This window comes from Chelonoidis abingdonii, chromosome 15, assembly GCF_003597395.2.
Source record: "Chelonoidis abingdonii isolate Lonesome George chromosome 15, CheloAbing_2.0, whole genome shotgun sequence".
In the NCBI taxonomy this organism is placed as follows: domain Eukaryota; kingdom Metazoa; phylum Chordata; order Testudines; family Testudinidae; genus Chelonoidis; species Chelonoidis abingdonii.
Window position 1 is genome coordinate 13,365,173 of NC_133783.1, and position 13,175 is coordinate 13,378,347.

General features: G+C 40.4%; 1 protein-coding gene across 1 annotated transcript in view; it reads right to left on the reverse strand.

Moving 5' to 3' along the window:
* Positions 1 to 13,175, reverse strand: part of OPN4 (opsin 4) — a 55,450-nt gene that overhangs the window by 3,735 nt on the left and 38,540 nt on the right. Inside the window, exons 8-12 of the mRNA XM_075072666.1 lie at positions 11,088 to 11,259; positions 9,206 to 9,367; positions 6,340 to 6,447; positions 4,956 to 5,133; positions 1,931 to 2,083 (exon numbers count right to left, since the gene is read on the reverse strand). Of these exons, the coding sequence (XP_074928767.1) occupies positions 1,931 to 2,083; positions 4,956 to 5,133; positions 6,340 to 6,447; positions 9,206 to 9,367; positions 11,088 to 11,259 (773 nt within the window). The remainder of the gene's footprint in view (positions 1 to 1,930; positions 2,084 to 4,955; positions 5,134 to 6,339; positions 6,448 to 9,205; positions 9,368 to 11,087; positions 11,260 to 13,175) is intronic.

Here is a 13,175-nt window from a genome sequence, read left to right on the forward strand (position 1 = left end):
ACCAAGTGGCATGTGAAATACAAGAAGCACGGGGGCCAAGGGGAGGAGGAAACTGAAGAATTGAAATATAGTGAACTACAAAAGACAGTGTTATTTTGTATTTCTAGCCTCCATCTCAGTTAATTAGTTACAATATATGACTATGGAGCATAAAAAAGTGTGTTCATTATCAGTAATTTAGACACTGCAGAACACATGATGAATAAGCAACAAATGAGTTTAAAAACAGAAATACAAGACAATCAGAAGCAAAGAACAAACCATCCTGCCTCCTCTGCCTCTTGCAAATGTAACAAATACAACTGGAAAACGAACCAGTGCTGAAAATAGAAAGCTGAGGACCTTTTACAGCCTCAAGGTCATTACTCATCACATTCATATCACTTCAAGCTATAAAGTGTCTTAACCACATAAAGTTAACCCTTAGGGTTATTTCCCTCCACTATGTAGGAACCCTCATTATTGAAATCAAGATGATATTAAATAAAGATAAGTGCAAAGTACTATACTTAGGAATGAAAAAATCAAATGCACAACTACAAACTGAGGAATAACTTTCTAGGTCAGTGGTTCTCAAAGCCAGTCCACTGCTTGTTCTGGGAAAGCCCCTGGTGGGCTGGACCGGTTTGTTTACCTGCTGCGTCCGCAGGTTCGGCTGATCGCGGCTCCCACTGGCCGCAGTTTGCCGCTCCAGGCCAATGGGGGTTGCGGGAAGGGCGGCCAGCACATCCCTCGGCCCGCGCTCCTTCCCACAGCCCCCATTGGCCTGGAGTGGTGAACCGCGGCCAGTGGAAGCCACAATTGGCCGAATCCGCAGATGTGACAGGTAAACAAATTGGGCCGGCCCACCAGGGGCTTTTCCTGAACAAGCAGTGGACTGACTTTGAAACCCACTGTTCTAGGTGGCAGTAGTGCTGAAAAGGACTGGGGTTATAGTGAATCACAAATTGAATATGAGTCCAGAGTGTGATGCAGTTGCAAAAAAGGCTATCATCATTCTGGGATATATTACAGGAGTGTCATATGCAAGACACAGGAAGTAATTATCCTGCTCTGCTCGGCACTGGTGAGGCCTCAGCTGGAGTATTGTATCCAGTTCTGGGTGTCATGCTGCAGGAACAATCTGGCCAAACTGGAGAGTCCAGAGGAGAGCAACAAAAATGATAAAAAGTCTAGAAACCTTCCCCTATGAAGAAAGGTTAAAAAATCTGGGCAAGTTTAATCTTGAGGAAATAGTGAGGGGACACCTAATAACAATCTTCAAATATGTTAAAGGTCTGTTATAAAGAGGATGAGGATCAATTGTTTTTCATATCCACTAAAGGTAGGACAGGAAATAATAAATTCTGCAGCAAGAGAGATTTAGGTTAGATATTAGGAAAACTAACTATAAGAGTAATTAAGATCTGGAATAGGCTTCCAAGCAGAGATGTTGACTTTGTGATTTCCCCGGGGGTGCTGGACCCCCACTCGGTCCCATGCCCAGCCCCCACTCTACACCTTCCCCCAAGCTTCCACCCCCACCCCACCTCTTACTGTGCCCGTTCTGCACTGCCTCTTCTTGCCCCATTCTGCCCCTTCCCCCCTCTTCCTGCCCCTGCTCCTTCCCTTCTCCCCCAGTACCTCCTATACACCTCTAAACAGCTGATCATGGCAGATGGAAGGCGCTGGGAGCACCCCCGAAGTCGGTACGTATGCTTCCAAGGGAAGTTGTGGCATCTCCATCATTAAGAACAGGTTAGACAAATACTCGTGAGGGATGGTCTAGTTTTACCTGGTCCTGCCTCAGTACAGGGGGCTGGATTTGATCATTTCTTGAGGTTCCTTCCAGCCCTACCTTTCTATGTCTCTATTCTAATTATGAAAAAATATGCAGATTTATTAACTCATTGGTGGTTTGAGGGCTTGGATGGTGCACAGCATATATTACCTTTTCAAAAATCCCAGAATCATGGCTTTTCAGTTTAGATTTGGCTTTTGCGTCACTGGTTTCAACAGCGTATTTGCCTGTTTCATAGGAAAGCTGTTTACTGACTGGTCTGGAGATCACACTAACGACATCAACTTCTGTATCAGTCCAGCCCTGCAATGAATACAATGGAAACAAGCACTTTAGGTTGCCTTTGGGTCCAGTTACTCTGGCCAATAACATGAAGTTACATTTTACATGGACATGATTCATAAATGGGAAAGACCATAAGAGAGATATTTCAAAGAAGACAGCTGATTGTACACAACATCATACACCAAAAGGTTTTAGAATAGTGCAAGCAACACTGTAAAGGTTGGAAAGCCTAAAACTTGGTCTACATATTTTTCTAGGGCTGGTTGAAAAATTTTGATCAAGTTTTCCTGTCAGTTTTTTTTGAAAATTCCATGGTGTGGGTGTGGAGAAATGTAGTCCAGCCAGGAAGCAGCACCCTCTGGGAAGAATGGGGGCATGAGGGACCCAGAATTACAACTCCCATGAGGCATCACAGCAGCCCAGGTGGAAGCAGAGATTAATGTCAATCAAAATGTTTTGACATTTCACAACTGGAAAATGTTTTGGAGTTTTTCATTCCGTGAAAAGATTTGATTTTTTGAAAAAAATGTAAAAATATCAGAATTTTCTTACAAGACAGAAATTCTTGTTTTCTATCTGCTCTAATTGTTCCTTATATTGGGAGAGCGAGAGAGAGCAAGAGAGAGTGTATTTTGAGAAAACAAAGAAAGAAAAGTGTATATAGCAAGCATTCAGAAGCAGTGAGCAGCCCTACAACAACAAACCAAATATTAATACAGGGTAACATTAGTTAGAACACAGATTTCACTCTCAAGCTCTAGGAAGTTGTTATAAGCAATTGTGAGAAAATAGGTTTTAAAAATACCTTGACAATGTCCTTTTAAATGGGTACATATTAGAGTAAAAAAGAGTAGACACATAAGAGACCTTTTCATAGCACCATTGTTCAAAATTGCATAAAGACCTTGATATACATTTTTATCAAAAGGATACAGACTCATCTAGAGGAAGGTCAGCCCTGAAATGATTCTGTTGACTTCAACAGAATTTGCATCTGCTTCCGACGGAGCTGAATTTGCTTCAATGTCTTTTTGGTTCTGTCACCAGTTTTGTTCTGTTTTTACCCAAATAGTGAAACATCACACATTCTATACTTCACATTTTACATATACAATGGATGTAATGATCACCACCTGCATTGGATCAGTTGGCTATAAAATGAGTTAGTTTTGTTTTGTAAAGCCAGTCTCTACTTGTACTGCTATAGTTTGCCACTTTCTACTGTAAAGATCTGTTTGGAAATTATTTTCCTTGAGATTTTTCAAAGGCATGAAAAAAAATTGCACCCTTTTGATTGCAAGTAAGTTGTAGATAGAGAATTTAGCTGTTTATGGGGGTGCTAAATTAGAGCCAATTATAACTTGATTGACCAACTTGGGCACAAAATATGGTTTTGCTCTGTCTTTTTGCATTGTACATGTCTGGGGAAAGGAAACTCCTGGTTTCATGGTTTTGCATGTGATGATCAAACATATTAATTAAGGAAAAAGTTGTCAAAAACAATATATGACCAAATTCTGTCTTAAAATCATACCCTACTTTCCCCTTGAATGTCAGTATTTAGAGAAAGGTATGTGTGACAAGCTTCAACTTCCTACTAAATTAGCAATGAGTCAGAATTCCTAATGAAATCGGGATATAATGTGTTCAACTTAACAATTTAAAGGACCCAGCCTGAGGGGAGATAACATTTCTGTTTGAAAATTTTCTATCTACTATAGTTCCAAAGCAGACCTAAGGTTATTGATGCTTTGAAATTTATATACTTTGAGAATCTGACAGCAGTTTGTCAGTTTCACTGTTTTCCCTGCCTAACCAGGCTTCCATCTACATGACTGCAAGTGTCTGACTGGGCAAATCTGGTTGCAGAATGCGGGCCTTACTTTTCACTCTTGCTGAAAACCCCTTATATCAGCAAGGAAGTAGAGAAGAGGAGCAGCAAAGCATACTAATAGTTTTGAAATAGTATTTCTTTTTTAAAAATTCAAGATACGTCATTTAAAGTGTGTTTTGCCAGAAACTGTTAGTGGATTTCAAAACATTCAAGTTGAACAATGTCTTTTAGCCTGATGGGTTTAATTTTGATTGGCTTGATAAGTCAGAAGTACAACATTAAAAAAAAATTGGAAAAAAAAAATCACAGTTAAAGTAACTGTCAGAATTCAAAGCTTAACTACATCAACTGAAAGGATATTAGCTTGAAAACATGAACACTCACATAGAACATAATGACATTTTTCCATTTTAGGAATCATATAAAAATGGTTGAAAATAGAACACTAATGTGCCATTAATAACCTAGAAAGAGATGTGGACTCCAGAAATCTGACCTGCTTCTGGCTACCATGCAGAAACAACCTTTGGCAATACTTAGTTTGGCAACAGTGAGCTTCGGAGGTCTTCTGGAAAAATTATTCTGTGATGGATTTTGTTGATCTGTCTATATCTGCCAAATAATCTGTTTCTAAATGCAGCTCATTTCACATTCAGAAAGCACATTGGCTCTTTATTTACAACCTTGCCTCCCTCCAAGCACTACTTGGGGACTGCAGTCTCACTTTTAAGTGTCCAAGTTCCAGTGTGGTCACTGAAGCAGCACACGCTAAGTCCCATTCACTTTTTGTCTTCCTAGTAGTGCATCTTTCCATTCTCCCATGAGTGTCACAAACCTGTAAGAATATCTACGTTATTTGCATCCTGCTTTTAAACTTTTATCTTCCTGTTTAAAATTCTGCTTTATCCCCAAACAATTATCCCCCTTTAAGAGAGCCTTTGTACCTAGCACCATAATGCATCTTTTCATCTAATCTACCTACCACTTTGAAGGATGCTATGTGAAAATTATTTACTTGCTTTCAAAAAATAAACATATCTGAAGGGTTTTCCTTACTGATTCACTGTCTGAGAGAGAGGATTGCCATCTCTTTCCTTTCTGCAGTCCACTTATCTCAGACTGGCTGGTAATAGTGGATCGTCTGGTTGAGAGATACCTGCTGCAAGACCTGGAGTCTTTACGAGAAACTCTTAGCAGGGGTCGAAGGCACGGCACATACTTTGCAATGGCCATTCTAGTGGATAAAAAATAGAACCAAATCAATTCCCTCTGCCTAAATAAAGCTGCCAGCACAAAAAGCCACTCACCATAAACATTACATTTATTCAGACAGACACATGATGCATAGACTGAAAAGTTACTGGATACAGTAGTTAAAGTTTCCCAGATTTCAGATACTGCTTTGTGTGCAACTGCTCTACGAGATAATTTTAAATAAATGAGACATAAGTGCTTTACAGCATTCTGTTGAGTCAAAATTTAGTACCGACATTGCTGGGCAGGGATAAGAATATTAAAATGTAATTTTTTCACTGAAACCAGCTACTAAAATGTTTTATCTGATTAAAGACTAACTGGGATAAAAATAAAGCTCCTGGCCCTTTAAACTGAAAGCAGAATTACTGCATAGAGAATTATTTTAATCTCTCCTTAAGCAGCTATTCTAACTTCCTCCTGGGTATCTGCTCATGTAGTATTGGTGTGGTGGTATAAACTTTAAAGCAAACTGTTCTTTCTAGATTGGGGTGGGAGGGATCATTTTTACCACACTGCTCTTTTCCCCACCCTGTAGTTCCCAGAATGCTTTTGAAAGGGGAGAAGTAATATTGCATGGCTTAGCCATGCTTGTTCACATCACATATCCCTCATCTGAACTTGACCTGGGGTTGACTTGGATGTTACAACTAATAACCAATTATTCAATGCCTGAACAATGGAAGCATGAAGGAGGAACAGGAAGCCCACAACACATGCAAGAAATGGAGCCATTTACCAAACTCCATCTCTCATTGGTTTGGGTAACTAGACAAACTGCTATTTGCAACACTGACAAATGAGTACGTCTCCCAAAGAAATATTTCAAGCAAAACACCATAAAACTTGGTTTTTTAGCCAGGGAAGGTCCCTACCCTTTATCAGATCAATGAGTACAGCTATCACCCTTCCATAAATGTCTCTAGCTCCCATCTGCACAGTAATTTGTTCTGAGTACAAACTTCACTGACATTTATAGGGCATTCAAAACTGCTTTTTCTGTTTTCCTTTTTGGCTTCATGCACCTTGCAGAGGTAAAAAAAACAGCATAAAGGTAAAACAAGCAGATGAGGCAGAGCTCAGGCACTAGCATACAAAGGGCTTTCAATGAATCAGTGAAAGTTTTATCAGAGATAGATTTGGTTTTCTTTGCTATGTTATTTGTGTTTGAAGAGAGCAACCTTACCTGTATTTGGGATGAGTTATGGCATAAATGATGGGGTTGTGGATAGCAGAAGCTTTGGCAATCACAGCTGGTACGGTGTTCATAAAGGGTGTCAGGAGATGGGAATACCTAAAGAAATGCAAAGTTGTTATTTTTTACTGCACAGTCAGCACACAGTAAAAAAACAAAAATTAGTTAAAAGAGTGCAGGGACTGCTTTTTACTGCTGCTGCTCTCCCTCCCTTCCTCCTCCCCCAGGAGAGTAAGATGAAATAAGAGGGGCAAGGACCAGGACCGACATACCGTCAAAGAACATTCTTTTTCAACCTAGCATATGGGATTTCATACCCATTTTATTCAAGAATCAGTGCCAGACTGTGCTTCAGGGGGTCACATTCTCTTTGGTGCTCCTCTTTACAAGTGCTGCTGTGCACCATATACTACTCATGGTTGTGGCTTAAGCAGGCTACAAGCTAATCCCAAATTGTTTACACTAGGGTAAAGACCATGGGACAAATTCAGCTTGGAATAAGCAAGTGCTGTTCCTTCGGAGTGTATGGGCTAAATTCATTAAATGACCCAGATGGTGGTGTAAATTGGTCAGAAAAGAGCTGTAAGGCATCTAACAGGTGTACTGAATAAGGGAAGAGGCTGTTGCATGAAAAGCAGCTAACACGAAAGTGCCTGATAAATCAGCTTCCCACCCACACTTTGACTTTACCTACCCAAAGCTGGGAACCACAGCCAAAGAATCCTCATAAACCCATCCTCCACTATATGTTTTATTGAGCATTTGCAGGGTCTTCATCACGTGACATGTATGTTTAGAGGAGATGGTGGAAGTTCTGACTGTGGTGCTGCTAGCTGGTACCACTCCTTTAACAGCGTAGGTCATGCCCTATTCAGGTTGTCTTGATAAAAATAAAGTAGTGGAACCTACACTTAAATAGCAGTAATATTGCAGGGTCAGCTTGCATCAACCAGGCCCTCAGTGAGTCTTTTCTTCAGCAGTGGGAATAGCAGCACACTGTATAGAATCATTTCCCTCTTTCCCAGGGAAAGTTGCTTGTGGCTTTATGTTGTGCCTCAATGCTTTGCTGCACCAAGAAGGAGCAGGGTTGCAGAGTAAGGTGGCAGCTCGTCATCCTTGGAATGGAGTTTTCCATCACATTCAGCCAACAGAGAAGTGTGTGTTCTGTGACCAAATGGAAATGGGAATTGGAGTGTCTTCATAGGGCAGATGACTGTAGGCATTCCTACCAGCACTAACCTAAGACTCACTTCTGGTGATAGTTTCCAGAGCACAGTGTGTTTTTTGTCCTGCCCTACCCCTAGAGCATTGATCTGGAGGATGAATTCCTTGGAGAACACAGTACTTACTGGTGACACAGGATGTCCTGGAATGCTGTCTCCCATTTCAAGGTCATAGAAACCTTTCAGGGGACGGATGCTTTGGTAAGATTAGTCAATAGTGCAGTCACTGAAGTAAACAGTGACACAAACTTTCTGTCATTGCTGGCCAGAAAAACAGCACCTCTGTTATGGTGGCTGGAGTGCAACAGTCCTACTGAGCATGTATCATGTCAGCTAAATCTTCCCCTGTCACAGCATGTACTGAAGATATTAGGTTTCATTCTCTGCTATTGCACATTTTGTTGATCTGTCAGACCAGCCATCCTCAGTGACTTCAAGACTGTACCCACAGTTTCTAGGTCTGTCTCCTAATCTATGCTGTACGTGACAATGCTATCAAGGTAAAGTCAACATAAGGCCTTGGGACTTGGTCTGTTAATCCATGAGAATCCACAGTGGCCCCCAAGGGGAACAAAAAAGCACAGTCCCAAACTGAAAAAGGTTGAAGGAGAGGACAAAGGCAGTTTTCTGCTTCTTAATGTCTCCAATAACTCCTGCCTCGGTTCTCAAACTCTATCACAGTCAGTTTTATCCTGTATTGGTTGTTAAGTTTCAGGTGCACATTTCTCATCAGATGACTGGAAAATTATAAGTAAGGCAGTGGTGGGTTAGTGCAAGTATTAATTTTATTTTGCACTTGTATAGGGTCTTTGAACTGAGGACATCAAAGTGCTTTAAGTTATTCAGTCTATTTAGATGTAGGCAGATGGAGGACAGGATGAGTAAGTGACTTGTTCAGTGTCACACATTAAATAGGGGCAGAGCCTTAATAGAACCCAGGAGTCTTGAGTTCTAATCCCTTGCTCTTAACCAGTTCATATTAATGGGTATTTTTTTTAAATGGACATTATGTCTTTATTGAAAAAGATAGTATAAAATGCTGACAGTTAAATAGGTGGAAGAAATGCAACATACTCCAAGATTTTTTAATATATATTTAAGGTTAGGTCATCCATTGTTACTTTTCAGTGCAACACTAAAAGAACTAAAGCCAGTAATGCCAGATATAGGGTCTGATTTTGAGCTCACTTACACTGTTGTAAGTGAGGGGCAATTCCACTGCAGCCCGTGGATTTATGCCAGCATCAGATTAGTGTGAGTGAGTGGATAATCAGGCCCAGAGAAAATAAACCAAAACAAACTATGTATCTGCAACCTGGAATAGCCATATAGTCATGTTCAAATATTTTAGCATTGTGAAACTTTCATTTTAGAATTAATTAGCATGATTTCATGTATTGCCAATAATTAGCTTTTCTGTGCTGAAAAATCAAACTGAGAAAAATTACAACCAGCATGTGCGCCATTTACTAAATGTGTAACAAAGGATGACTCCTGAATATGTGAAAGTTTCCCATTCCCATTGTTGAACATTAGAGTTGACAACTACTTGGCCTTTCATAATTTGCTTCTTTTAGAATTTCACACCTTCTGGGCTCACTGATTTTTTGTCTTGCTAATATAGTCATAATTACCCAGCAAAAGCCACCAGAGCTACAACAGAATATGGTGACCAGGAAATGACGTAAAGTAAGATGACAATCAAGGCAATTTTGGCCATTTTCCATTCATTCTTCATCTTCTGATATTGTCTCTGGGATACTTTATTAGCATCAGAACCAATGTTCTGAACAGCCCTAAGGGAAATAAACCACAATTACAATACAAAATATATGGGAGAAATTGAGCAAACAACTTAATAAAATAGAACAAAGGACTGCTCTTTAACCAGATGCCAACCCTCTCCAGCTTTCCTCCCCACCCCCACCCAAGTAGATTATGTGTAATTGCTTTTCCACAGTAGAGGCTCTCTCCCAGTCACAATAATCAGGGGCAAAACACCCATTGATTTCAGCAGGAGCAGGATGGAGGCCTATGTGAGGAATATGTTTCCAAAATAAGGCTTTGGATTATTCAGGTACCCAGATTAATCTGCATGATAACTCTAACTGTGGAAGGAGAAAATTATTTCTTTACTTCTTAGGGCCAGATTTTGGCACCTTTACTCACACTGTTACATGAGTAGATACATTGAAATCAATGGGGTTGAACCTGTAGTAAGATACAGCTCACCATGAGTTAATATGGCAGAATCAGGCCCTGGTTTGCTACTCCAGTAGTTCTTATTTCACATATTCCTGATGCAAATTGTTGTATTTTGTTTAACACAAGGGTTTTCAATCTTTTTCCCAATAGGCTATAAAGGGGGAGAGAGGAATCCTCTGGCTTCAAATGGGGAAGGGGGCTCAAGGCTGTTGGGGAGAGGCTTGGGAACTCCACGAGATGGAGGGCTCAAGGGTTTGGGCTCAAAGGGCAGGGGGCTTGGGGCTTCAGCCTCGTGGGGTGGCTTGTGCTGGTGCTGCTGCCTCACAGGGTGCTGGGTCTCAGGGCTTCAGCCCCACTGCTTCAGTCCCGGGGTACACCTGGGCTTGGTGCTTCAGCCCCAAGGAGCAGCTTCTGCTGGTGCTCAGGGCTTTGGGCAGCTTCTGCCAGGGCTAAGGTGGCCTGAACTCAGGGATTCAGCCCTATGGGGTATCTGGGCTCACGGCTTCTGCCTCGCAGAGTACTGGGGCTCAGAACTCCAAGAATTGGGCACCAGGGCTCAGGGCTCTGAGCAGATCTATTTGGCAGATCCCCTGAAGTTCCCCTGTGGACCTCCAGTTGAGAATCACTGGTTTAACACATTACACCTTGCATCACTGCACCTTCTTTAACACAGAGTTCATAGCCAACTTCCACCTGATCACTTGTAGACAGTCGACATTTTGGAGGGGAATTCTTTCACAGTCCTTCTGTTGACACAGGATTGGCCAAATCGGCGCAGACCAGTGACTAAAATAGCTTTGCTTCCCATATGCAAGGGAAATTCCCACCTGGATAGCTCTGTCTGTTTCAAAGCCACTTTGTGCCATGTATACATGGCATAAGTGGCTGAAGCAAACCAAAGAAACTGGCACTGAATATCATTTGCCTGTGTGCTGAATAGTCATTTAACTTTATTAGGCCTCTCTGAAGTTCCTCACACTTTATCTAGACTTGATTAACCTAAATAGTTTTGTATCATCTGCTAGATTTCCCACCTTTCTATTCACACCCTTTCCTGAATCATTAGTAAATATATTAAACAATGTGGGCTGAGTAGCAAACCTTGGAGACCACCCCTCTCCATACACATTTAAAATTTTTGCCATGTTGAAAATTCACTGTCTGTTCCTATTCTTTTTTGTCTCTTACCAATTTCCATTAAAGGAAAAAACTTGTTAAAATAGAGTTGCATATTTTTGTATTATATACCCCATAAAAACCAAGGCTCTCCCCTAAGCAAGGAATGAAAACCTAGATTATTGACAAACTCACTCATTGGTATTCTTGATAGCCTTGAAGATAAAGACATAACTGTATATGATGGCAATCAGAGGAATGAAGAAGACAAAGCAGAAGAGCAGCATTGTATAGGCACGGACTGATGGGGTAAAGGTCACGTAGTCCCAGGAACAGGAAGTCAACAAACCCTCAGGAACGTAAGCACCTAGGAAGAGAGAAAGAAAAAAAAAAAGAAAAAAAAAAAGACATAAGCCATGAAAAGTTTTTTTATTGGACATTCTGGTGGAGGAGCAAATGGAGACAGAATTCAGCATATCCCTGGGATTTGAAAAGGATCAAACCTGGCTCTGTTGGTAGAGAGAAGATGATTAATAAGGGCACCTGTTTCTTGTTTTAAAGCATTTCTTGCCATTACTGAGTCCACTGCCTTATAGGCTCTTTGATTCATTAGATCTATTAAATTCTCTTTTTAGACTAATAAAATAATGATTATTTTTCATTCCAGCCTTCAGACTTGATCCAAAGCCTGCTTTAGTCAATGGGCTCTTTCCATTAACTTCACTCGGCTTTGGATCAGACCCATGTTTCTAAGATCTTTCAAATGTCTCAATTTTTCTCTTAAATTATCACCTCTCTTGCTTGGAAGTAAAACGAAACTGACTACGCTAACCTCTGCTCTTTTAAATTCTGCAGACAATAGAAGTTTACTGTGCAATTCTAATTAATTTTGCCATGAAATAAATGTAAAACACACACACACATTCCTACCTGAAATAAGAAATATTCTCCTTAGAGAAACTGTGTCAGACAGTTAAAGAATAAAGCAAACCCAACACCAAACTATTTTTAATCATTAATTTAATTTCCAGCATTTTCAATGCTAGCTTCTGTGGAACCAGGTCTAGAAAATATTGCATCAGGTTCTGTGCTCAGGTATGTCTAATTGTTGTATGAGACTCAGTATGATGGATACTATTAGAATCTAATTATAAGACAGCAGTTATAATACCCTTCAAGAAATTATTCTGCCTCATCACATTAAGGTTCTCTCATCTAAGAGTATTTGTCATATTGCTCTCTTGAAATTCTCTCATTAAGCTAAAAGGCATAATGTTAAACAGCTGGAATTTACCAGCTATGCATGCTACACATTTGGGGGAAGAAAGAATTTAACAACAAAAATAACATAATAATGTCTGACCCTGTTCCAACAGCTTAGTAGGCAAGTGATAAAATGCTACTCAATTTAACTGTACCTCACTCCCTCCCCGCCCCCAATGGGGACCAGGCCTGCTCCAGAGGTGGGTAATGTTGGAGGTTAGGCGATTAACTGGTAGGTTCAAGTTCATCCTACTGTAGGTTAATGCTGATTGTAAGTTGGTGACCTGAGTGAAACAAGTTAATGGTATTAGTCTAGTTTCTAACAGAGAAACAGAACAACTACTGCTATCTCAGCCAACAGTAAGGGACAAATTTTCAATTGCCAAGATGTGAAATATGAACACATACCAATTTACACACACAAAATTAACGTGTGCAAGCAAATCAGCTACCTAATTACTACTAACTGTCATCCTTCATTAAGATGTCAAGGGCTAAATGGGCATAGAGAGTAAACAACCCTCTTACCTCTAGAACTGGTCCCTCCCAATAGGAGTGAGGCACATCATAGGGATGTAGAATATTGCACTCTTACTGCCCATACTGTACTGCTTTAAGGTATAAATAGAGGAATGCAGGATCCTCAGGCTGTCAATATGGCACTTTTTGTGAGCAATGAACATCATTTTGAAAACTTAAAAACTGCTCATCTGTCCCCTTTACTTTTTATTGTTCAGCTCTGCTTGATTGCAGAAGGTTATGCACTATTTCGGAAGCCTGTTTTGCATTATTTTTGCCCTTTATTTTATATGTTTTTATACAGCGCGCTAATGAGATTCCCGGCAAAAGTGTCAATGTAATTAAATGTGATATGTGCAGTGCAATCTTTTCTGCTGATTAAACTCTTTAAGAGTCATTAGCTATAAGCAATCTCCTTCACGCTGATTTCTTCAAACTTCATCCGAATACGTAAATTCTGTTTATTCATCCTTGTGTCTAACAGACCATTCTTTAATCCCC